Genomic DNA, 26,942 nt, shown 5'->3' with positions numbered 1-26,942 from the left:
AACTGCTCATACAAACCCCAGGAGGCCAGTCTGGTGTTCAGGGCCTGTACAAGATTGTATGTTGCCATGCCCAGCCCTGGGTTTCTCAGCCACAGGCAACCAGATGCTGAAAAATAACTCGTCACTTACATTTTGCACTCTGCATCACCCAAAGACTTTGCCCTGAGCCAAGATGAGGGGTAATAAAGGAATGAAGAGGAGTGTTTTTTACACATCTATGAGAAAAAGGGTCAGGGGCCAGAAGCTGGGCACAGGACAGACCGAGGACAGCAGGGATCTGTACCTGTGAGATCAGTCAGAGGAGGAAATGAGGAGCAGAAAGGAATGGAAAGCAACAACAGGAGCACGTCTGTTGAGAATTTTGTAAATGTGATGGGGCAACAGGACGGAGCAGTTAAGCACAGAGCGTTGCAGATTTTCCTGTTGTGAACTCCACTCCCTGGCACATGCACTTCTTTGCTGTGCTTGCCTAACGCACAGCTGTGGTGCTGTGGTGGCTTCCTGGGAGGAGGACTTGTTCCAGAAGGGACCAGATGACCACAGTGCCTGCTCCTGATGGGCAATACAGCCCTGAGTCTTGGCCCAGAAACCTCGCTGTATTTCACAGGTACAAAACGTAGCCACACGTTTTATCAAAAGATAAATAAGGCTTGAAGGCTTTCACATAGGGGATAAGAGTTTGAGTTGAATTGAAAGCTGTGTATTCATCTGCCAAGCAGCAGCTTTGCTTGGTTTGATCACAATTTTCATTTCACACTTGGATGGAAACTTCAGGAGGTAGCTGGCTCCCTGAGCCTTGTTCTGTTGGGCAAGCCAGCCTGCAAGTGAGTCAGGCAGTTTAACTCACAGTCGTGTCACAAACCCTTCACACTATGCCTGATGTGTAAAAAGCAAAGCAAGTTTCCCAAAACATTAAAACTTCACAGAAAACACCACTAGAGGGGGCTGGTTCTACATAAGCCAGCTCAGGTTTGTGCAGCCCTAATGGACATCAGTCTGTGCAAACACGCCTGTGTGGCGATAGCTACAAAAATTGCCAGACCTGCCCAAACCAGGGGAAAACCCAGCGTGCTAACCTCAGCATGTGGCATTGCTCCTTACTCCCACACCCCCAGACTCGCCTACCTCTATTCCCACATTCCCTGAAGTCTTAGGCAAGAGAAAGCAAAAAGCTGCTGGAAAGTTTACCGTGGATCTTCCTAAATCCTGGATTTGTGATGCTTTGAAATTGTTTTGAATAATCCGCTCTTCAGCACGCACAAATCCTCTGGACTACATTGGTCCCAGACAAGTTTAAAGAAAGATAAAAATCTTCCTTGTTTCTCTACCATGGAGTTTTCTTCCCGTTCCTCTCAAAATCAGGGGGTGGTTGCTCAGGTCACCTGCTCTGTGGTAGGCACTGCAGCTGCTGGGGGGCCTAAATCTATTTCCTACTCTGCATGCAAAGACCTAAAACTTAGCAAATGGCAGTCTTCATGCAAGTGGCATTTCCCTGTTTTTCGTGTTTGAATAATCTTTATTATCATTTGCATAAAGTCCTTCAGATCTCTCTTCACCATAATGCCCATGGGTTCTCTTAAAAACCTCTGAATTCCCTCTTTCGGTTCTCTTTCTGGAACATCCATTTCTGCTTTTGCATTTACATTTCTCTAACTTCTTTCCCAGAGCAGGCTGCTGCCTGACCCCATTCCTGGCAGCCCAGGGCTGGGCACTGAAAGGATATTCAACCAAATGAACTGCCTCCAGCAACAATCCTAGCACAGACAAAGTGCTTTGGGGTTTTCAGTGCAATTAGTTGAGCAAGTGGAGAAGGAATCACAGCGGTGCTTTCATTGCTTTCATCCTTCAGCTCCAAAAAAGCAGATTCCAGGTGCTTTGACCTGATGGAGTGAAGCCTACCTCCATCGTTGGTTTGTCCTTTGTCCACAGGTGCCTAAATTCTCCTTGCAGCTTGCCAAGGCACCCAACTGCACCTACCTACTCATACAGATCATCATTCTGCAGGAGCCACACAAAGACAACACCGAGTCCACCCAATGCTGAAGACAGAGCAGCAGGAGGTCCATGTATTGGGCCCTGCCATTGACCTTACAGATACCTTTTATCTGACCATTATTTTGGGATAAGTTCTGTAATCTAACCACGGGAGCAGAGGCGGTGGCCTGTCCGTGGGAGTACTTGTGCACAAACAAGGCCTGTGTCATCAGTTTTCCATTCTCCCCTATCTTTTCCTTCTCCTTCCCCTTGGGCTGCCTCCGGGTCCTAGTGGCCTTCATAAGGGATTTTTGTCATTTAACTAAAACTATTTTGTAGTTCAGGAACAAAATTATTCATTTTCAAAGCAATGACAAGTACAGTGATGTAAAATGGCTTACTGGTAGCAGCAGGGGAGAATCTCTACCTTGTTAGGTATCACTGGAGGAACATAAGGTCAGCATAAACCTTCATTGATTTTGCATAGGGCCGAGTCTGCCTTTCATTTCGTATCAATGAGTATGGAGATGAATTGAAACAGACCACTCAGAGCTGAAAGCACTTTAAGAAAGACATGCTGATGGTACACAGCAAGTGATCCAGCACTCCAGCAGAGTGCCAGGCTGTCCAACAGAATAACACAACATGAGATCAGACATTTCTGAACTATTTTGTCCCATTCATAGTTTCTCTGCTGTAATCCAGATCGCTTTTCGCAAAGTACCGTTGTCAAGCCCCGGTCTGAGACACAAAGTTTCTCAGGCACGATGATGAGCAAGCATAAAAGTAAAAGGGAAGCCTTCCGAATTTAAATACATTCCTGTAAATTTGGATGAGCCGAAGTCCTTCACCATAGCGAGGTCCACTGCAGCAGTCACAGACAGTAAAACTGCAATGGGAAGAAACTGGGTCAAAAACTTTGCATCATCCTTCTAAGACCATATTCACACGGACAGCAGTTCAACTTCCGCACTCACAAGCACAAATGAAAAATTATCTGGCCTCAGAACATCTGTGGCTCATCGCTGGATTCACGGGAAGGGAAGGGAAGGGAAGGGAAGGGAAGGGAAGGGAAGGGAAGGGAAGGGAAGGGAAGGGAAGGGAAGGGAAGGGAAGGGAAGGGAAGGGAAGGGAAGGGAAGGGAAGGGAAGGGAAGGGAAGGGAAGGGAAGGGAAGGGAAGGGAAGGGAAGGGAAGGGAAGGGAAGGGAAGGGAAGGGAAGGGAAGGGAAGGGAAGGGAAGGGAAGGGAAGGGAAACACCCCCATGTGCAGCCAGAACATGAAGATGCAACACACATTTTGTCTGGAGAATGGGTGGCCATGTAAAAAAACAGGAATATTAAATAGAAGAATTTGCATGCAGTGTCCAATAAATTTTAACTGTAATTTAATTTTCATACAGATATACACAACATCTGAACTCAGCATACATACATGGGCACTATTGTATACACCACAGTATGTAAGAGCATACCACTGACCAGCATCAATTTCATGTGAAACAGTGGACAAAGTAGTAACTTCCACACTCCTAACACTTGTGGAATTACTCATCAGGGGCCAACTATGCATATTTCTTGCACACAATACTCCTATGGGGGGATCAAGTGAGAAGAGCATATTTCTGTTACTTACTCATCCAATATTTTTTCAATATCTTCTGTGATGTCTGTGTATCTTTCCTTTAGGTTATTTCTGGAGAAGCAAAGGGCAGCCAGATGAGTGAGCTTCTGAGGTTGGTTCTGCACCTTTTCATTCCATAACAAGGGGTGTATGAAGTTATTCTCTATTCTGAGGTATTTTAGTGGAAGATTCAAAACCCCAGATGGCAAAGCAGAGAGCTGGTTCCCTTCAGTGTTCAAACACTCGAGCTTCCTGCAATTTTAAGGACCACCAGGCATTTATTGATGGGCTGTTCACATTATATCCTACCTTGACCATGCTTATATAATTTCCTAATCCCCATTAGATGAACTACTGCACTGAGATGTGCATAAAATGCTCTGTGTTCCTCACAGTGCACTTCGTGTACTGGACACAACTGTAGATACAATATTTTTCTAATTATAGTTTCAATAACTGAGTTATCTTGTAAGGGTTCCATAGAGCTGGGTTTTAATTCTTGTCTAACCAACACTTCACACTGCTTGAAAGCCACCACACATGGTTTAGAAATGCATTTTCTTTTTCTTCATCATGCAAATCAAGTTTACATAAACACATACGGTCCAAATGAAAGAATGATCATATTTTGCATGGGAAAGGTTGACTTACAGCTATCTTCAAGTGGCACAATTATACAACTGCCATCTACTGTTTCAGCTGAAATGAGCCTTTCACATGGACAGAAGAAAGGGAAGAGAGGGTACAGTGAATATTCCCCATGTATTCACTGATAAAATCAATATCCAAATATGATTTATGGTATTATGCTGTAGAGAACTAGTTTCATTTTATGTTGCTTACATACCTTAAGTTCTTGATGTCATTAGGAATAACTCTAATACCATTATAGGCAATGTCCAGATTCTGGAGATTTTCTAATAGAAACAAACTATAATAAAAGAAAAGACAATGATGAATTAGAAACCTAGATGAGAGAAACAAATAATATCACAGAATCATAATAATTTAGGCTGAATGGTACCTTTGAAGCTCATCTAGTCCAACCCTGGAGCTCAAATCATTCTTAATTATTGCACAGTGTGTAGGTCTCTGTTTTATTACCTGCTATGAACATGTATGGTGACTTAGCTTCTTTTCCACATCCAAAAATAGGGTTCAGCTCTTCTGTGAGCTGAAATGATCTCTAGAAGTATTCTCTCCACTCAGTGTGGATGCTGAGATGGGTGCCTTAATTAAATATCTAAAGCCGGGGGGATAAAGCTGGGTCTTAGCAATCCAAAATACTCTAGAAATGGAATTTTGCCTCTGTATTTCAGCATCTCAACAAGACAGTTATATTTTAGTTTATTGACTAAATTTTAAAATGCTACCTATTTTTATTGCTACACAAAGGCAGGCAGTAGAGCCAAGGATGGAAGCCACAAGGCCATTCTTCTTTAAAATATTTTTAGTCTATTTACTGAAAATGAGCTACAGCAGACTAACATATATAGATGTAGTGAAGATTCACAAGGCAAGGTATTTTAGCTCCTTCGATATTTCCATCTCCTAGTACTATGAAAAAGTCTTTTTGTTTGGGTTAAAGGAATGGCTAGAATCAAAATTAGTGAATGATTATAATGTATAAAAATGCCAAGACAGAAATCCTTGTTTGTGCCTGTAAATGTGGCAAATCTCTCGATTAATAAAAAATACCTTACCCAGATGGAAGATCTGATAGTAAATTGAAGGAAATTGTAAATTTCTTGAGTGACTTCAGTCGTTGAATGTCATTTGGGATTTTTCTGATGGGGTTGTTGCGGAGCACAAGCACTTGTAAAGATTTAATATTAAACACCTGAGAAGGGAAGGGGACAGGGACTGATAAAACCAACAGCTGTTTATTGTAAAGCATGGCACGGTTCTGTTCTAAGTATTCTGCATTTCTAGTACCAGCAAACTATGCTGGAAGAACTAGGAAATAAATATTATAAGATTAGCTAATACAAGTACTGCATATGTAGATATAGCTAACTACTCAAAGTATTCCTGCAGATACAATATGAGACACCATTGTCAATCACTTTCCATATCACTTAAAACATTGTGATTGAGAATTGCAGGCAGAGCTGCTAGTGCTGCTGGCTAAGACTGTCCAGCATTTCTCTTTATAAGCCTTATTTTTGCTCCTGACATTGCATTTTACCTTTTAGAGATTAAATTCTTCATTTCTATAATGTATGATTCAAAAATGTTTTTTGCTAATAAAGATATGAATGGAAAGCAGAGGAAAAATATTTTGTTTGGTCTGCATTTGAGAAGACCCTAAAAAACAACCTGATAAATATTCCTGGTTTTGAAAGGGCTACTGCAGTGTTTTTCAAATCATGGGTAAGAATGACAAAAAGGATAGTGAAAGTTTTCAAAAGAGATTGTTAACCACTATAAGCACCATTATTTAAGTTACTCATCTCATTTCTTAAGGTCTTGTATGCTTGGCTGCATAGAGATGGTGAGTCAGAAAGGCAGGGAGTAGGGAGGAACATATTTTGGAAAAAGTTTGAAAAATAGCATTTTAGCTCCACAGCTCAAGATACCTCTGCTGTTGAGGAAGACATCTGAAGGTCTAAACTGGTGCTGCTTTGAATGGGGGTTTGGACTAGAAGACTTCCAGAGCCCTTCAAGCCTGCATCTACAACTTCAAGTTGGCCAAGGACAGACTTCGCCATGGCAGGCACAGCCCTGGGCCTGAGCTGGAAAGACCATATAACCATGTAGCTACTCTTGCATCAGGTAGCTTGGCAATGTGTGTGTTATCCTGGACAATTCTTGTTTAAAACAAGAAGCAAGGAAATGCCCACAGTCCCCTAACGTGGACACATCTGTCTGCATTGTCATGAATTTGCTCAAACTACAAGTGTCTGAAAAAAATATGTAGTCTGTATATGTCCACTAAACCTTTTCTAAATTTTAATAGCTCCTTATTCCTAGTGATTCTGTCCATGCTAAGACTGCTCGAATTTAGGTTTGCCCAGTAACTGCAGGTTTTTGGCAGCTGCAGATCATGTCTGGATACCTTAAGCGAGTTGGGCAGACTGAAACTATTGGGAGTTGTAGTTACAGATTGCTGGGGGGAGAAGATGGATGAAGAGACCTGTGAGAGCAGACAGAGGCTTGGGAGGACAGCCATGAAGACTTCTGTGATTCTTCCCCTGATTCTTACTGACCCCAAATAACCAAAATGGTAAAGAATTTGAGTATTGGAAGTTATTACTTTTAATATCTGTGCTATTACATTTGTGTTTAAATCACAGTTTGTCGAAAGTTACTTTTCATATCTAACCTGTAAAATTTCATCCTTATAATATTTTCAATGGAAAATAAGCAGTACATACCTCCACAGGAAAGAAGAGTAAATTATTGAATGACAGGTTAAGGCAGACCAAGGTGTCCATTAAAGGGGTCAGGTCTGGAAGGTGAAACAAAAAGTAGGCCTAAAAGATATATAAAAAATGGGTCAGCTGTGTAAGGAAGCCTCTCAGCCTTTTGATTTAAATGAAGAAAAAAAAAGTAACATCCATAAGAACAGTTCCTTGGGGCTCACAGATTTGTCATGAAAATCAGAAATACCACAACTTGATTCTCCTATGGATGAAGTCAGCTTAAGCCCAACCCATCTTACCTCTTGCCATGAAATCCTTTAGTATCATTCCTACTCCTTTCCATCACATCCAAATAACCTGTTGTTGTTTTTTTTTTCAAGAATGGACACAGTCCAGAATTTGACTTTCTGCTAAATTTACCCATTCAAGGAGCAATCAACTCTTGCTACATGTTATGTGGTACAGGGTGGCATGTGTCCACATTGCCTTGCTGACCTGCTTGAGAGCTGACTGCACTTACACTATTTAGTACTTGGCTAGGGGGTCTCCCCTCTGCTTTCATGGATAATTGTTATTCTGGAAGTTTTTGTTGTTGTTGTTTCTTTTTGTTGTTGTTGTTTGTTTTTGTTGTTGTTGACTTTAGACAGCAAATTCTGAAATAATTAAAAGGCATTCCCCGAAGTCTGCCATACCGGTTTCTTAATAGAGGGAACAATGACATACAGGGGGACAAGCCCTAAAGCATTCAATGAATATGGAAAAGGGAGATAAATCGGGTGCAGTCTTGCCCACGCTGCTTATTAGGTTGGGCCTTGCAATGAACCAGCCCAACACTACAATACAGTTTTGTTGTAGAGGGAATTGTTTGTGCACACCAAGAAAAACTGGGGATGAACGAATATTTTTGCAATGTAGATGAACAGGGAAACAACATGTTTGCACAGAGGGGAACTAAGATACAGGCACACAAGATCTACACCTGCAGCCACTGAGAACACCAGGGTCCTCTCTCATTAGTGCTCTGGTTCAGGCTGCTTTCCTAATTGTGTGATAAAATAAGTTGCCCAGTTTTGTTGCTGCCTCTAAGCTCTGTGATTTTTGGCTTACATTTTCGTTTTATCCCACTCTAATGTTGTTCAAGCTGTGCTAGACTTTCTTTCATAACCTTCTTAGGGTGTACAAGATATATGAGCTGAGGAAGACTTGCTAAGTTCTGGAATAGACTATCTGTTAAAGGATCCAAAACACCCAAAACATGCAATACAAAACATCTCCAGACCCAGGCAGTGAAACTCTTGTTCATTTCGTCATTCATTTACTAAATTCTTACTTTCATTTCTAACCTAAGAAACTTTGCACAAATCTCTGCTAGGAGAGATTTATTTATCATTATTCTGACATCTCAGGAAAAGCATAAAGTTATTGTTACACACTGCCTGAAACTACATAGATGCTGAGATAATATTTAATTAGTGTCACACACAATCTCAAACACAGTTTAAGATATAAATCTAGCATCTGGTTCCTTGCAAGCCAGAATTAATTAATAATTTTCATGACAGATAAACAGTAAAGTATATCTACATAACACACACTACCTACTAAATTGCCTGTAGTCATATCAAATCTAATTCTAAGGATTACAATACAAAACAATCTAAGACATAATAAATAGGTACATGAATATAAATAATGAGGATTATTTGAGTTCAGAATTTTCTCAGATTCCTGGAATCTGTTTTGCAAGAAAAACAATGTTTCATCTGAAGATTTCTCATGGTTATGCTACTACTAGATTGTCTATATTTCATTAAATTAAAAAAAAATAAAAAAATGAAAATTGTTCTGGATGTTAACAAAAATCTGCAAAATGTAATTCTAAATATGGAAAATATTTCCAGCAAAAAATGAAAATCCACTGCAGATGTTCCCACTGGTAGTTGTGAAATATTCCAGAGATGAGCAAGGTAGTTTGAGATACTGGAAGGATTTTGTCATGGAGTTCACATTTGTTATGGTGACGAATTGTTTCAAATTGGGTAGTTCATGAACAACAGATAAGAGCTCTCAAATATCAGTTCCTCATATGGAACAAAGTTCACTGATTTAGGAAACAGCTGCGACAATTCTTTCTGATTTTAAGTAACTGTCCTCGAGGATATAGAAGCAAAAACAGAAGCACTTTGTCTTCTAAGCAATATGATAACCCTGAGAACCAATATCTTGACATTTACTGAGCTGTGTGAATTGTGGTGGCTCCGCTTCACGTGCAGGTCCTTCCCTTTTTCATTTCACAGCATTTCTGTTTTTGAGCGTGTGAATGATGAGAGTATCTGAAACAGCAGCAAACCCTGGAAATTTGTCCTCCTTCAGCCTAAACCAGATGAACGCATCAGGATTCCTTGGTGGGCTTAGGCAGGAGAGCTGGCAGTCAGTGGTGTGGAGAAGACGAATTTCTGGCCTCCTCCTTTCTTCCGGAGTGCTCTGGAGTCAGCAGCTCCTGGGCCCTGTGCAGCAGGGGGAGTTTGGCTCTTTCATCACATTCCCCATTCAGACAAAGCTCTTTTCCTTGACTCCTCAAGGACAAGACAGTGGGCTGGATGCTTTGGTCCCCATCTGCTGATAGGATCATAAGAGCTTAAAAGTCAGGCAAATTTAGAGTCATGTGTCTCTAACAACAATCTGTGGGCAGGTACCACTTAGTCAAAGGACTGCTTTTTGCTGGAGCTTCTAATTACATCTTCAAGCACAAAAGCAAGACTTAGTGCAGAGTTGCATGAAAACCTGTTTTCATATCAAATATGTTTCTGAGACACTGAAAATATTTCCTGTTCCCAATAGAAAGCACTGTCAATAACATTTAGTACTGCTTTATATTCAGCAAATTTAAATTTCTTGATGACTCAGAAAGATACTAGTTTTATTTCATCCTTTTATGAACCTACAAACATTTTTTTTTAATAAATAATCCAACATGTTAAACAAAAGATGCCTTAGACAAATAAAAAAATGTGTTTTGCGAAAGAGAAATGGAAGAAAATTGGAAGTTTTGACAACTTCTGTAAATCAATCCATTGCAAAATTTTGGACTGTTTTTCTTCAATGGTGGCCAGGAAATAGGTGGAACACCAGAGCACTTACTCTGAACTGAGGCCCCTCCCCGGTTTTCATGTTGATTTTAAAGTCTGGCATGACTCTTGTGTATTGATCATGCAAATCCTTTACACACAGATCCTCACGGCTGTACAGCATACCAGAACACAGCAACCCAGATTTCTGGAACTTTTAGACACAGTGAATTTCCAGGAACAGAACTTCAACCTCAGAGAAGCATCAGGTCTCTCAGTTCTCTCATAGATAAAAAAAAAAAAAGGTGTAATATGACAAATCTTCAAATTTCTGTTATTGGAGCTCTCAGCAGACCTGCACAGATCATTGCACGCACAAGATCGCAGTAAAAGGAATTGAATACTTATGGCTAATTTACACAGAGCATTTGCTTAAGAGTGAGGTGTATTGCACAATGCTGTGATATTTAACTAGTCTGAAGTAGTTTAAATTAATTCAAGTAGCTACCCTCCAAAAAGTGTGAATGTAAAGAAGGTTTCACCAGTGATGACCATGAACCAAGAATCTTTTTAGTATGTGGCGATGCCTGACTGCATGCTAAAAATAACCTGACAAGGCTTGTCTTTCCCCAGTGAGACCTCTCAAAACGTCAGCAAAATGACAGCAATGTCAGCAAGTAATTCTCTTAACAATTACTAGGTAAAATGTAGATAAGTTGAATAAGGAGGAAGTGTTGTCCGAGGATCTCAGCTCTCAGCAGGTAAAGTGCAGAGTAGCTCCATTGATTCGGATGCTTTGGAGATGATTTATACAGCTGAGGAGTTTATATGCCATACGCTTTTCAGCAAAGAGAAAAAAGCTCTATAAAGACTTTTTTTTTCTACACCCATTATGGGGTATTGCTGGCAAGAAGGTGAAAAATCAATAATTGTTTTTTATAGCACCGAGAAAGAGAACTGTCAGCACTGTTTGCTCATGATGGTGGTTCTGGTATTTCCAATTCTGTTACTGCCACTTTCCATTTTGATGAAACTTGCAGAAATGGATAATAAAGTGACATAAACTGTTTGATTTGATAATGACACATCTTATGCATATGGTCGCCGTGAACTTCAAAATGAATAGGAATCAGACAAAATCTGTACCATATTGATAACTGGCAAACAACTCGGGGTACTTCTTGTCACGTCTTCCAAAGAGCCACATCACAGCGTGACATTTTCAGATACTGAGCAAGTTCACAGTGAATACTGACATTTCAACAGGTTTTCTTGATGACAGAACAGGAGAGAAAACAATAATACCAATTATTTCAAGATCATAGTAAAAGGAATTGAATACTTATGGTTAATTTACACAGATCATTTGCTTAAGAGTGAGGTGCATTTAAAGTGTATTCAGTTAGTATTATTCCCAAAGTCCCTGATCAATTTTTCCTGATCACCCTTCTGACTGGATATATTTATTCTGAGATATTAAAGTTGATACATAAAACCCATTGTCTACCTCCAAGAAGGACTTTGCTTATCCAGGTATCAACTGCTACTCCAACGGAATCCTGCAGCAGACAGTGGGGGGAAGCCTACAAACCATTTATAGAGCAGTGGCTTAGAAAAATATTTCCTCATGCTAATTTATGGACAGAAACAAAAATTCTGCCAGAGAATCCTACATAGAAATTTGGTGAAGCCTTCTCTGTCATGTTCAGCTAGGAGACTACAACTGCTCGTTCAGACCCATCAAGGGAAAAAATTTAGATCAGCAGACAAATTCCTAGAAACCCCAAAATATTAAACCTCTGCTGTTCCTTCCCAAAAGCAAAAGGAACCTTTTCTCATTGTCCACATCTGACAACCCTTTTGCATGGTGCTGACATAATTTAGGTTAAATTACAAACGTTTTTACAGAAGATACAGCACTGATCAAGTGCCATGAAAATTATGCAGGATGCATCAGAAAGAAAATAAGACACAGTGAACATACAAGAGAAATGGGGAAAGGAAGTGAGATAGAAGAAGAAATAAACAGTGGAAAATGTAGGCATGGGAACTACAGAAGAAAAGCATGTGAAACACCTATCTGTACAGCTGCTCTACTGTTAAAAAGAAAAAAAAAAAAGATTTTTAAGTCATTCCAGGCATTTCTTTTCTCATGCAGTTGTCCAGGAAGAATTTTAAGATGACTTTTTCTGTGGATGAAGTTACAAAGCCAAAAGATACTTTGAATGAAAGCTGCTCTTAAGCACAGCAATGTTAGTGCATCTTTAAATGATTTACCTGCAGGCTGAGAGCAGTCTTCCGATGCAAGGAGCAATGCCATACTTTCACTTGGGATCTGAACATCAGTTTTTCCTCTTCATCTTGCTTGCTTGCTATAAAGTGGAAAGTGGTTTCCCAAGCATCGTCCACACTATTGCCATCAGGGGCACCATTAGAGTCTATGATATGAAAAAGGATGCCAAGCATTACAGAATTTCTTAGAGGAAAGCAAACATTAGAAAATAAAGACTGAATAAGAGGTGTTCAGCAAACCTCCTAAATCTAATCATTTCGATTCTCTGTTGCCATACTCAGATGAGATTTTCACATAGTAATTAATTTAACTCATGAATATCTGCATAAAAATATAAAGATTTCAGGGTCACAGGGAGTAGATTTGGATTACGGCCTACAGTAATGGCAGCAGTTTGCCTCCTTCCACAGTTACCATTTGGAGTGACGGAGACGACAGGGTTCTCATTGTGCAGAACTGAACCCAACACGAAAGGGTTCAGAAGTGGAATCTTTCTCCCAAGTACTTTAGGTCTTACACCTTCAACCTCATTGTCACTTCAAAGCCAAGCCAAGATTGCAAATGATTTTGTTACACTATAATTTATTTTGCTAATGCAACAGCATGTAGTGGTAGTCCCCTACAATCTCGAGTTGTCATGGCACATTTCTGAGAATCTGATTTCCCGAAGTGCCTCTTTATGACTGTCACCCCATGCTGTTCCTCTGGTTTCATCTCCCAAAACTGACATATATCTTGTTCCTACCTGTAAAGGGTCCTTCTTCTCTTCCAGGTTCAGTTAGCCTTACATAGTGTATAATATATGCTTTTTCTTTCTTTTGTTCTTGCAAAAGTTGCTCTGGTGAACCAGATTTTCTAATTTTCTCGTGTGAGGTGATTTCTAAAGAAAAAGCAACAGCAGAAGACATTGCACACAAGAAATACAATCCTTAATCCAAATGACTCATAATTTTATTGTGTTAAAGCCTTGTACATTGTACAAATGCAGTAAGAAAGACCTCCTGACCACCTCATTTGGCCTCAGCTGGAGTGTATCACTATCTGTCTTACACCGGGGAGCCCCAAGTTGGACAGAGTACTCCCGACGTGGTTTAAGAAGTATTGAATATGAGGTTACGGACACTTCCCTTGACTTGCTGGCTACGTTTGGTTTAATACAGCCAGTATGTGGTTGGCCATCTTTGCCACAAGGACATGATGCTGGGTCATGTTCAGCTTGTCATCACCAGAACCCCTGGTGTTTCTGTGCAAAGACACTTTACAGCCCGTACTGGTGCTAAGGGGTAATTACGTCCCAGGAAATCTGAGCCTAAGATTGTGTTGTTTATCGTAAAAAGGTTTATATTTAAACAACTACAAAATAGTTTCACAAAAAAAGCATTCTCAGCATTAAAACTTGAGATCAAATACTAATAGGGCTGACCACTAGCAGGAGATAAATAAATATACAGCTTAAAAGCTGCACACACTCATGTACTCCTTCTCTCAATCAATCTGAAGGAACACCTCCCTCTAAGCCACAGTCACCAGATCTGTGTCTGTGGTGTAAGCAACCAGTACGGAGCCTCAGCACTGGTTACAGTGAACAGCTATGAGTTTCTGTGCCTAAAATAGACCTGCTATGGTCTGCTCCTTCTGCAGCGGGCCGTGGGTAATATGACAGAAAGCATAAGCCAGCAGATGACACTGCAAAGCTCTATTTTACTATAAATGGTCAAAAAGTAGACATTTGTTTTGTGCTTCATTCATTCCACCCATCTTAGGTGTTTACCTGGGGTTAGTAAAACTTGCCTTCTGGAAGTTTCTGTCCCTCTCTCCATAGCTCAAGGCAGAAGCATGCATTACTAGTCATGATTTGGGATTTGAAGTTAGGAGATATGAACTTCCCCCTTGAGGTTTCAGTTTCAGTTCAGTGCAGGAGACTCTGCACTGTCACTCAAGGTAGCAGCGCTTGGCCAACCTCAAAGATTATTATTTTTTTTAATGTTTTGGCCAACACCCACAGGCAGGAAGAAAAAGGGATGCACCTGCCTGAGAAACAGCGGGAGAAGGGGACACTACAGCGTCAGCTGTTCCCAGCTCTGATGATGCTCCTCAAAGGGACTGGAGAGGCTGAGAAAAGGCCCCAGAAAATACTTTGGATTTATTATACTTTTCTTCTTTCCAATGCAGCTGAAAAGAAACACATCAAAGTACCCTTCTAACAAAATACCTTTCCAGAAGGGTGAAACCTCCATGTGTTACCATCCATTTCCTCAAAACCACCTGTCTAGTTCCTAGTGACACAGCACCTGTATTCCCACCCATGCAGAGTTTGGACAAGTGGTGTGCTCAGGCTATTTAATCTAAAGAAAAGCCTGTGGCAACCACAAAATGCTGCTTTTATACTTCCACAAGTATAGGACTGGATACAAATAGGAACATGAATGCTACAGTCAGGTGTCTGTCACCGCATCTCATCAGAAAAATTGAAGTTCTACTTTTTCCTTCCAAAATGTACATTTCTCAAACTCTGACCACGGTGAACAGAGTTCCTGCCAGCGGAATAGATGCTCTCTTCAAGTTGTGTCCATGCAAGCTGTGTGACAGAACCCGTCAGCAATGAGAGTCACTTCCCCCGTACCAAAGCACATGTAAACCCCAAGTGTGATGATTTCTTGAGACTGTGCTTTCACTTTATCACCACACACCAAAACACCATTTCCACTGTGAATGATTCACGGTGGAAGCACAGAAATAACTGTGAACCTGCTTCTAGACCACCACAGCAGAAGGATGAGGAAAACCCCTCTTCCCATAGCACAGAGCTACTCACTACCCAGGAGTGGACAAATGGTACCCAGGAACTCTACATTTGAGACTTGGCTACCAGAGAGCCAAATACATCTAATGTGAAGTAATTAAAAAAATGTCAACTTGTGGCAGCACCTCCATGAATCTAAATCCAGTTGTGCAACCCTGCTTCACCATCAACGCATCTCAAGATGGAACCCATGGGGAAAATTTTCTCTACTATCACTGTGACGTTTCTGCTGGAAGGAGACCTGGTTCAGAAGCACTGACAAACCCGTGGTGTACTACACATAGTCCTCTGGGAAGGCAGGACTGTGGTTGCCCTTGGAGGTGTTCATCCCTCTTCCTCCAGCTCGGGCACAACCTCTAGTGCTGAGGTTTCATGCTATGATGGGACTGGAAGCAACACAAATAGAGCTTTTTTTAAAAAAAAATGGATAAATTTCTTGATCTCATCTGTAGCATGGCCACATAAGCACTAGTTTCAGTGCAGTTGTAGACGTAGATGGTAAATGGTTGTGAAGGGGAAGAAACAAGATGCCAGTATTTATTTTTAAACCTGCTAAACATGAGACCTGCTTAACATTTAAACCTGCTTAACACGGCTGGAGCAGCAGCACAATGCACCAAGAACACTCAGTGCTCTGTGGGTAGGAAGCCTGGGCTTACAGAAACTTGACATAAGCTCATTCTCTCTGTATGCATTTTCAAAGATTTACAGCATGGGACTTTTCACGGTCCCCTTTTACTATAATTTATAATTAATTTACACATTTACATTTAAATCATCGTTTGCTGTAATCTGAAAACACAACATTTAATTTAGTTAGCACAAGCTGTAATTCTCCACTGACTATTTCTCAACTAATGAGGACAAATTCCAAGACCCACACAAATAAAAACCCACACATAAATGAAGGTTAGTTGTTGTTGTTGTTGTTGTTGTTTTTGTTTGTTTTTCTCCCTGCAAGAGATGTTTAGGAAAATCTCACAATAAAACACTGTACCAACAAAAAATACTATGATATTTAATATAAATTACCTAGGATTTTCTGTTGCTCTGGCTTTCTTGTTTCAACTACTGGTAAATCGATATCAGACAACATCACTGTGTTAACTTCAGTCTGCAGGCTCCTGTTTTCAGTCATTAATTTGCTACTGAGGACTTCACAGTTGTAGTGGGAAACAAGTGGCTTTTTGAGCGTTGTCATCAAAGGCAGATGGTGAAAGGATGAACCTGCAGCTAGACTTTCCTGTGTAAATACAGGAGGAGTGAAATGGTCGGGGACAGTGCTCTGAAATTCTTGGTGCTTCACACAAGAGGATTTATGATTTTTGCAAAAGGCAAAGTTATCAGGCAAACTGAGATTTTTAATAGCAATAAAATTGCTCCTAGGAGTTTGGACAGAAAGGACGTTTTCCTGTTCACTCTGGTTTGGCATTTGGCTGCTTGCGTAGACAGGAATAATTTCATATTGGTCACGGAATTTCCTTTGGTCATGCAATCCTGTAGCTTTGGGCTGGATCTCTATTTGCCCATGGTTACTATCTTGCTTAAGCTGACCTACACGTCTGTGTTGGAAATGCATTGGGCAAGAAGAAACGAGTTCAGACGGGGGTTGGGTACTGCCAGGTAGGAACTGAGCCTGAAGGAGGTCTTTGAGTTGGACTTGTGTTTGATCGTGGCAAATCTGATGAATAGACAGAAACGTATCTTTGTGCTGGATTTGCAGCAGACTTTGGGACATCTGACCATGGCTGAGGGAAGCATCCTTCTGCTTGACTTGCCCTTGAGCACTGACATGACCTCCAGACACTGCTTTTCTAGTTTCATCATTTGTACTCTTCATCACTCTACTTAGATATCGTCCAGAAACCTTGCCTGTTAACGACAAAAGAAAAAATAAAAGACATTTAGAATGATGCATACTCTGGCGTTCTTTTCAAGGAAAAGTTTGTGTGACAAATCTCCATGCCCTTTAAAGATTTTTCTTCAGAGGAAATGAACAAATGGTTAAGACTAAGCATCTCAGCATTACCAATCACACAATAAGTTCGTATTTTTTTCCACACAAACAGAATTCACCTATACACTATATTGAATGACACGCAGCATGCAGTAGAAGGGTTAGATAACAAGCAGGACAGAAAGGGCAGGTTTTTTTACAAAAGGGCAGGTGAGTTATGTAGCTTAAGGAAAAATGAATGAGCAACGTTCTGCTGCATGTGAAATTCGTGGCCACCAGGTCCCTATTTAGGGATCCTGCATCTGTTCTGCTAGGTGCAACATGACAAGGCAATGAGAGCTGTGGGAAGGAGATGGGATTCCTTCAGTGAATGCTCCTCTTTCTGCTCTATTCTGTTCCAGGTATAATCTAAATCCCATGTTAACGCTACTGAAAAGGAAGGGGGAAAACATTTAGGAAAGCTCCATATCAAAAAAGCACCATGGAGTGGACTTGTGGCCAAGTCAGTTGTGGCCAAGCTGTGAAAGGAACAAGGAAATCAGTTTCTGGAGATTGTCTTAAAAATAAGTGCAGGATCTTTTCCAAGCTGTAGACAGCTTCAGAGAATTTATCATTCTTTTGCAGAAGCACTTCTATTTTGAGTCTGGATTCTTTTTTTCTGCTGTTGGGCACCCAGCCAAAACAGGTTCAGAAGCCTGTCTGCTCCTTGGTCCTGTTAATAATACAATAGGATATATAATTCCTCTCTTTGGGAGGGCAGAAAGACCCCTCAGAGAGTGAACCAGATCTTCGGCCAGCTAAACAACTCACTGGAATTGCTAACCTCTCTTCATTGACTACTGAGAGGCTTAGAAATATAATTTACCTAGCTTATTCACCTCAGTTCAATGAGTAGCATGCGTGATGGGATGGTGCTGAGCACTTGTGGTCCCACACCACTGAGAGCTCATTTCATACTCCTCACGTGTGAGACAGACTTTGCTACTAGGGCTATCCCTAAGACCTCATTCTGGAGGTCTGTTGGCTCCTTAGCTAGTTCCCAGTTTCCAACAGTACCACACCCAGCAGTCATTTAGCCCTGGGCATTTTTATCAACAAAGAAATACTTGGTAAATGACCTTCGTTCAGCCTGTGCAGTTCCACAAGCTTGGTGCTCTGTTTGCTTTCCTAGGGACACTCATTGTCAGGGTCCTGCTGAGGGAGAAATCATTCTCTACAGCTCTTCGCTACAGCTCAGCTCTCAAAGAAAGCTGGGACTATTCTGTGGGCTCATCTCCCTGGCTTTCGTGCCCCCCAGCATTGTGGTTGACCACTTCAAGCTCTCTACCAGGCACAGGCCACCACCACAACTCCCTGAAATTTCTTCTGCATTGTCAGCCTACTGCTTAATTGTGTTACATCCTTCCCTTTCTACAGTCCTCTGCAGGGGAAGACACTCATGCAACACCATTGAGGCTCATCTTTTTTTCAGAGCTCAGAACTCCTGGTCCCAGGTCTCAGTCTCTTCATGAAGCACGAATCAAGTCCGTCCCCCAAGACGATCAAATCATCGTTGCCGAAGAGCTGCTTTTTGATCAATGCTCATGCTGCTGCACAAGTATCTATCACATGCAATGGTTGCACTTGGAGAAATGATCCTTGAACAAACTTTACTGTGCAGCTCGTAGATTCTTGTCAGGTGTACTATATAAATACGCAATCTATAAATAGCACCCATCACTAATCATCGTGCTCTACTACAAGGAGAGCCATCATAATAAAACTTTGTTTTGGGATAAAAGGTTTATCTATCACTTTTAAAATGGTTTAAATCACTGAAGCACAGCTCTGGTACTGAGCCAGAAATATTTACATCTGTTTCGGCAGCGCCAGGCTGTGTTGTATAGAAATAGATTGTACCAGCCCTTCAAAATAATCTTCAGAAGGGCCTCATCATATCAAAGGATCGATCTTCACATCTTCGAAGTTTTCAACCTTATTTCTCTAATTTAATTCTCTTTAATATTTTTAATACTGTTATAAAGGTATTATTCTTGATATATTATTGTTGTTCCTTTTAAGTTAGTGTTAAATATTCATTAATAACAAATATGGTATGACAGTGTTCTAACAAAAAACAGTTGTAACAAGTCTGTAAGTCAAACATCAAAAAAATTATTATTTTTTTTTCTTTCTGGTGGTCTGTCTTGGTGATCATGTGAAGATTGAGCAGTTCTAGCTATTTAGATACTCTAACAGGAGATGTTTTAGATACTTTAGGAGGTTGTATGGAATGTAGAGGAAAATAAAAAATAACAGCTTGCTTTGGTTTCTTTAGCCCAGTTTGTAAGGACAGCACTGTTCTTTCATGTGACCTTTATTCTTTCATATTACATTTATTCTAACATAAAATTGACAAAATGCTGTACACCATACTTCTACAGCAGATCCTGGGGCATTGTAGTTTTGACTGTAGCCAGTTAATAAGTTAGCATCCTTCTTTACAGATCTGTTTTCGGTATTGGTGCCTAGTCTCCATTTTTTATTTATTTTTCATCACTTATGTTAAAAATATTTTGATTATAGATCATGTTATTGTTTTTCATTTTTATTTTTAAATGTTAGTGCTTAAATATTTAATCACTAGCTACTTTATATAAACTGGAAAGAGCTTTTCATTCACGTATACTGGCACACAAAATGTCTATTTATTTCTGAACCATACTGCACCACAAGTCCTTTGTTATAAAATAAGACTTCCTGGATGCCTTTAAAATAATATAAGCCAATATTTGTCTTTGAACATGAATGTATATTCTGAGAAGACCAGGACCATCCTCCCCGAACATGTTTCTTCATTTTGTCTGAATCGAAGTTGTATCTCACATCCCCTATGGTATGAATTGATCTGTTTCAATCTAGCTTTTCTTGAAACCAGCATTTTCTCATGTTTCATTGTATATTTTCAGATGAGCCTCTATTGTCCAGTAGGTAGTGTTCGAGTCTGACAGGTAGAAGACTCAGGTTCCAGCACACGCCCCAGTCACCCTTCCACTATTTTACATGAACAGCCTCGCAAAGAGATACAAGTCACACGGATCACCATGAAGTCTTAATCACAAGGCTTTGCACTGGTTGCTTACAACATTTGCTGACAAGGGTTATGCAGATGAGATTTATTGTTTGCTGAACAGCCATAGCAATTAGAAATAGAGACAGCACATTTTGTGCTGGGGTAAGAGGTTGGCAGGCTAGCATCAGCTCAAGTTAATGTGTCTGCAGTGCACATTAGCATATGGAGCCTGTTCTAGATCTCTGACAGCACTATCCAGGAGCTTCAGCATTAGAACTGGCTGACTGGAGCCAGTGTGGGTATCTCCAAGCACTCCACTGAGTATTCATAGATTAACCAATAGATCCATCTTCTTCTGTGTTAATTTTAGAGAGCACATGGAATCTGAAACTATGCACTATACGATCTATTTCTGTACAATTTACCTTTACCAACCTTCTCCCTTGGTGTAGATAGCTTAGATGGCAGCTTAGGAGGCAGAGGTCTACGAAGTAGTTTCGGCTGTTCATCCATTTTCTGCTTTGCCTCTGATCCTGACAGATGACTGCAGAGGTTTCAAAAAAATAAAAATAAATAAATAAATAAATCTGACAAGTCAAAACAAAAGACACAGGCATTTCCAGTTTAATGTGCTGAACTATTAATGTCTGCTCGTATAAAATGGGTGATAGGAGAATCATAAAACAGGACAAGTAGCCAAAAAGGGAGATTTGTTCTCTTAGTGACTGATTCAGCAGTTTTTCTAATTATCATTAGTGTTTCAGGAAATAAATCAGTGATATTATTAAAAAAAAATAAATCTGAAAGAGCTATTCTATTAACCTTGAAACGTTTGCATTAAAGAATGATTTTCAGCACCTCTGTCACAGGAGGTGAAGCAATCAGAGCTTCTCATCTCTGAGGAAAAGGAGGCACAGGAAATTAGAGAAACACCCCACGTTAAGCATTCTGAAATCTCCCGGAAACAGGTTTTCTGCTGCATAAACAGATTTAATAAGAGCAACAGTTAACCCTGGTAAAAAGGGGAAAAAAAAAGGCCAAGTGTGCAAATAGCTTCTGTCTTCTTATTAGTTCATGAATGCCCGTAATGATACTGAATTCAATCACAAAACTACTAATTTGGTGTCAGAAGTCCACTCATTAGTAGCTAAGTTTAGCACATTTCTGATTTCCAGTAATTTTCAAGATTATCTATGTCCCAAGTTACAGGGCTTAGGCTTTTTAATTTTTTGGTGTAGGACTAATGACATGTAAGACATCACACACTATAAAGACTCTGCCCTAAAGAACTTGAAATCAGAAGGGGAACACAAAAGACAAACCAATGATGAAAGTGACTTTGAAGAGAAACTAAAAGTGCAATCATCAGGAAGCTATTGGCTCACAGGAAGATACACAAAGATTAAGAAAATTCTCACATACAGTTAGAAACAACGGATCTGTAGGCAAAGAAAAAAAAGTTTCAAATATTTATTGGTAAAGTACATAAACTTGAGACTTCAGTACAACTTTGCATGTGGACAAGATTCACTTAAATAAAGTGCAGCATTATGCAAATTGTGATGAAAAGAACAAAAATATGCATTGAAGAATGAACACAGTCCTGAAGCACGTAAGGAGGTCCAAGATCAGATTTGAGACAGCTTATGGACTAGTAACTACACTGACTTACGTGGTACCTAGAACGAAATAAGGGGATGGAGAAAGGAAGAAGCAGGAGAAGCTTAAAAAGGGGGCCTGGAGTTCAATTTTTATGTTGAGTTTAAATGGTCGAATATCACAGGATGAGCTACCACTGCACAAAAACAACCAGAATGTGGCATGGTTCACACCCACTAGAGGCACAGTAGGAACATAAACAAACAAAAAACCTGGACAACAGAAAAAAACACACAAGGCAGGAATTATTACAAAGCCAAAGCTGAATTTCAAGAACAGGAGAAAAACACTCCATGGCTATGTCTGGTCTTCCCAGGTGATACATTGGGATATCATCGTAGCCTTTCACTCTTCAGGATAGGGCTTCTGCCTGGCACCTGCCACATAGATCAAAATAATTCATGTTGGGCCAGGAGGGTTGACTACAAGGTCCGAGCAGGTTACTCTTACTAGTAGAGTTGCAAAGAGTCTGATCTTGAAAACCTCCAAGGATGGAGACCTCCCAACCCTCTGGGCAACCTCTGCACCTCCTTCCAACGCTGATATAAAAATCGAGACGTAGAATTCATACCCGGAAAACGCACACATCTAAACATAGAAATATGTTCTTGGTTTCTTTCCTGTGTAGGCAGCCTGGGTTGAAGCAGGCTGGCAGGTCGAGGAGGGAGAGAAATGCTCTCAGACTTAGTTAAGAAGGAATCATCAGTGCCTTGAGCTCAGACAAGAAACCCTGCTGTTTTTGGCAGGGCTGGATGCAAGAGTTGTTCCAGATGCTCAAGACAGGAAAGATAAAGACAAAGGGAGCGAGAACTTGATTTTCTCATGAGATAACACCGGCCACTATAAATAGCCAAATTCTAGGTAAAAATCCAAGTGAGAGCAGAAGCAAGAAGTTGAAAGACTGTGGCCACAAAAACACGGCTGTGGTTGCGACTGTAGGGCTAATTTAGCTCGGGAGAGCAGTCAGCAGAGCCAACGATGCTGAAGACGGGAAGGAGCACATCAGAAGCGGGGAAATTCAGCCTGGTGAAGGCAGAGACCTTGCGATAGCAGCAAAGCCAAGGGCTGGAGAAGGGGAGACAATTTATGGACGTGTCATGAAGAGAGATTTTAGACGAGGATCCAAGGAAGCCTTAGATGTAGCTACCTCCTACCCTGACCACAACAAATTTTTGTGGTTCACCCATTCCTGGCCACTATGTGCACCCCAATAAGCCCCCCAGGCACCCCCCTCCCCATGAGCAGCCCCCCGCACCCTGCTGGGCGGGGGCTTCCCCTCCGCCACACAAAATGGCGGACACCCTCCCGCCACGGGGGGGGCCCCCACAGTTAGAACGCGGTGGGCGGGGCTTAGCGACGGGGGCGTGGCCTAACAACAAAGGGGGCGGGGTTTCGGCGGGATGGGGGCGTGGCTTAGCGGCAAAGGGGGCGTGGCCTGGCGTGGCGCCGGCGGGAACTGGCAGCGTGGCCGCGGCAGCCCGCCCGCCCCCCGCCGGCACCGCCTGCCGCAGCGTGCCTCCTCGCCGGTAATTACCCTCGCTGCCTGTTCTTATTTATCACTATTCTTATTCTTATTTTATCATTTTTATTTTCTACGAGGGGGGAGGAAATTCAATTAATTAATTAAATTATTAAATTAATTTAAAGCGAGCCGCCGGGCGCTCGCACCGCTGTGCCGGTCCCGCTGTTTGTAGGGTCGGGGCGGCTGGGAGCGTGTGCCGGAGCCCCCCCCGGGTTGGCATCGAGCTGGATGGAGCTGCAATATAGCAGAGGCATCGCGGGGGGTGGAAGCGCCGTGCCCCCCAGTGCCCGTCCCCGCAGGGATGGGGGTGCGGTGCCAGCCGGGGCGAGGGGGGGCAGAGCCCGTCGGTGAGCCTCGGAGGCTGGGTTGGTGCTGGGAGATCCGGCACTGCAGCCCCGAGGTGGGCAGCCCCCCGTGGATGAGGTGCGATGGAGGTGTCGGTGGAATAAAGTCAGTTTTGAAGGGTTTGGAAATAGGGGAGAGGGTAAAGAGGGGGCCAGGAGGGTTTGGAGGCAGGGGGAGATGCTCTGAGCATCTCTATGTGCTGAAGGCAGGTTGTGTTTCGGGACTGATGAGTAGCCTGTATCTGGGTTGTGCCAACGCTACCCACCCACCATCATCTCCCGTGTCAGAAAGTACTTAGCCGATACCTTCAATCCTAGTATTTATTTCTTAAATTCCTTTTTGTCCACAGGGTCCCACTAAAGACAACTTCTTTATAAGCAGTAATAGTTTGGAGAATATCTGAAGGTCATTTCTTTTGACTCACTATGGAAATGAAGAAGCTGTTTTGCATGTTGCAGATGACTCTGCTGTTTGTCCCCTCTCTGCAAGGTTATAACGTTTTCCTACCAGACTGGCAGCAATCAATGTCCCTGTCTTGCCTCTGCTTCTGCTCCTCCCTTGTGCATATCGCGCTGCGTAAAGGTTAGTGAGTGGAGTAGGCTGAGGGAGAAATTTGGGTCTCTTTCTACGGAAGAAGCCGTGTAAATGAAATCAAAGGTATGGCTGCAGCCCGCATAGCAGGCACCAGCGAGGAATTATTTACGTAACGCACCAAGGCATTTACATTTTCTTAACGTAGTCATCACTCAAGGATCGATCCTGTGCCCGAGTGATTTATTGGATCGTTTGCTTCCGTGCTTGGCGTTACAAGCTGAGAAGCAAAGTGGCACAGCTAAGAAATACCTCTGATGTCCACGCCGTGAGCCCTCCCGTGTTAGACTGTAAGCTCTTTTGAGCAGGTCTGGTGGTGGCACCATCAGCACCACAGCAGTGTTGGTGGCATCCCCACCCAGGTGTGGCCACCGGGGGCCCGAGGTCTGCCTGGTGGGACACCCCACCTCCAGCTCTATCACCCCATTCTGTGGGAGGCAGCACGGGGGTGGCTGATGGGTGCCTTGGGGTCTGGAGGTAGGGTAGGACCAGGGTGAGCATCCAGACCTGGGAGCACATCTGGGCTCCCGAATCCTCTGGTTGGATGCAGGCATATGTGCTGAAGATGATGCCCATGAGGAAGGCTAACCAGAAAGAGACCGGAGTCCTCCTGCTGAAAGATTTCAAGTGTGTTTGTACTGTTGATGACTGTATTGGCTTGCAGTCTTCCCATTGAGTTAAATGTGAGGTTTTTGTGACTGGCAGTAGGCATAATCCAACAAACCCTAGCCAAAATTGGTAATTTTTCTTTGCTTGAGCAGGGTTCGTAGTTTTGCTAACATCCACTGAGCCAGGTGTAGCTGATGGTGAAGCAGGTGATGGTAGCACGGTGGTGTGACCCCAGTGGCCGAGGTGTACTGGCTCCTGCCAGGCTGGAGGGGTCCTTTTGGGCAGTGCCACTGGTCTGTCTGGGTTGACTGGTTGGATGGTGTGTCTGCAAGCTGCCTTCAAAATTATCCCTCTGTTCTAATGATCATTAAGATGCACTAATTGTGAGTGAGGAGGTCAACAACAGCCCTGTAATAAATCTACATGTTGTTCCCGAGTTAGAAAACAAGGTGCAGCTCCCTTTCCACAGTGCTTCCTTTCTGCTAGTGCCTTCTTCCTTGCCACTGTCTTGATGACAGAGCTGTGATTCCTGAATTTTCCTGCCTGCAATGCATGTTTCAGATAGCCCTTGCTCCATTAAAGGTGTGATGATAAAAAAATATAAGCCCTGAAATAACTCATACCCTCATCTATGCAAAATCAGGAGGGAGCATCAGAGAACTGTAGACAGCTCTGTTGGGAGCACATGTTGGGAGATCCAGGGGAAGGGCTTGGAAATAAACTTCTTTTGCCACTCTGCCTGCACGTGTAACCTGTGCTGTTGCTAAATAACACAACTTTTAATTCTGAATTTGTTTTACAGATGATCATCATTTTTTTCCTCATGATTTGTGTAATCATTCATCAGAAATTTTACTCTTTTCCGTGTTATTACAGAATCTGTATTTCAGTTTTGAGGGCTGGGTGAAATAAGTACCAGTCACAGCAGTGTGGGTAACCAAAATAGACTGATTTTATCTGAGAAGGCGCTAGACTAGCGTGCTGCAAGTCCGCCTGCTGACCTTTAGTGCTGGAGACCCAGGGAGCACGACTGGAAAATTCACAAATCAGTAATAGCATTACGAGGTGGACTTGAGGGATGGTTTTCCAAATTGCTGCTGTGGTGTGCAAAGAAAACATCTGCTGCTTTCCTCCCTGTATTCTGCTTTTCTCAGCCTCTCCCTGTGCTGCCTGTGAGCAGGGCCCTGAGGTTGGTCCTGCTGCATGCAGGTGTAGGGACCTGAGTGGGATGCTCAGTGCCAGGGGGTGGGAATACTCCCAGTGTAAATAAATGTCTGTTGTTCGTGGGCTTCTTCTCCTTCCCACTGTCTGTGCTCTGGTGACCCTTAACGTTTACAGTGCACTCATTTCTTAATGGGAAGACAGCTAGTCCACTTAATCATCATTCTGAATAAACCCATTTTATGTTTTAATCTGTTTTGGCCATGTTTAATGTGTTCCGATTGTGATCATCCTTACACTTCCTTTTTTTTTTTTTTTTTCTTTTGTGGGTTTTAGTCTGAATCTATACTTAATGTATTTCCCCAGTTCATGTTTTCATGAAAATTTATGTATCTTTGTTCATTTTTGTTATTGAGCCTCAGACTGTGAATGTATGCCCTTGGCAACTACTGCTTCAGGAAGCCAAGCAAGTAGTTTTTTAGGGTTTTCTTCCGCAAACAGAAGCTCAGAAGAAGGTCAAAACATTTCTTTTTGTCCTGCAAGCCCTTATCCTGCAGAAGGTCAATCATTTTGGCTAGGAACAGTCGTACCTATGAGCTGAGTAAGCATGTGTGCTTTCACATCAGAGAAGTTTCCTTCCTCATAGCATTGCATTTTCATGTCACCCCCAAGCAGATTTGAGGAGGTGACTCCAGAGGTCCCTTCCAACCAACACATCCCTGGTCCTTGCTTGTTAGCCTGTTAATGCTGGGTACCACAGGATGGAAAAACATGGTTAAAAGTCCTGTGTCAACATATTTGGGACAGCAGAATGGCAGCACATGATGTTGAAGTCAAGTGAGGTCCGAAAGGTTTTGAAAAGGAGGCCAGAATCATTTCTGTAATTGATTTCCCCATAGATCAAGCACAGTAAAATTGTGG

General features: G+C 42.0%; 2 protein-coding genes across 6 annotated transcripts in view; one reads left to right on the top strand and one right to left on the bottom strand.

The window, feature by feature from the left end:
- Window positions 1-208: 208 nt before the first annotated feature.
- LRRC63 (leucine rich repeat containing 63) lies at window positions 209-23,173 on the bottom strand. 5 transcript variants are annotated; one of them, XM_013104433.5, is made up of 11 exons: window positions 23,049-23,121; window positions 20,993-21,110; window positions 20,570-20,678; window positions 16,158-16,997; window positions 13,068-13,202; window positions 12,307-12,467; window positions 6,974-7,072; window positions 5,300-5,436; window positions 4,444-4,527; window positions 3,609-3,848; window positions 209-2,863 (listed from the first exon to the last, which is right to left on the bottom strand). In XM_013104433.5, exons 4-11 carry the CDS (start codon window positions 16,963-16,965, stop codon window positions 2,704-2,706), a joined length of 1,824 nt encoding a protein of 607 aa, XP_012959887.2. In that variant the 5' UTR covers window positions 16,966-16,997; window positions 20,570-20,678; window positions 20,993-21,110; window positions 23,049-23,121; the 3' UTR covers window positions 209-2,703. The 5 variants fall into 5 exon arrangements, with proteins under 5 accessions (XP_012959887.2, XP_071888649.1, XP_071888648.1 ...); XM_072032547.1 differs by having other exon boundaries at window positions 215-2,863; window positions 20,560-20,678; window positions 20,957-21,110; window positions 23,049-23,119; XM_005024811.6 differs by having other exon boundaries at window positions 215-2,863; window positions 20,560-20,678; window positions 23,049-23,119.
- An 89-nt stretch (window positions 23,174-23,262) lies between these two features.
- The window catches only part of LCP1 (lymphocyte cytosolic protein 1), a 45,264-nt gene continuing 41,584 nt past the window's right edge, over window positions 23,263-26,942 (top strand). The window contains exon 1 of the mRNA XM_038173425.2: window positions 23,263-23,319. The gene's annotated coding sequence lies outside the window, so the exon portion shown is untranslated. The remainder of the gene's footprint in view (window positions 23,320-26,942) is intronic.

The sequence above is a fragment of the Anas platyrhynchos genome, chromosome 1, assembly GCF_047663525.1.
Source record: "Anas platyrhynchos isolate ZD024472 breed Pekin duck chromosome 1, IASCAAS_PekinDuck_T2T, whole genome shotgun sequence".
Classification (NCBI taxonomy): Eukaryota; Metazoa; Chordata; class Aves; order Anseriformes; family Anatidae; genus Anas; species Anas platyrhynchos.
Note: the sequence above shows the minus strand (reverse complement) of the source record. Positions and strands in the feature narration are given on the sequence as shown.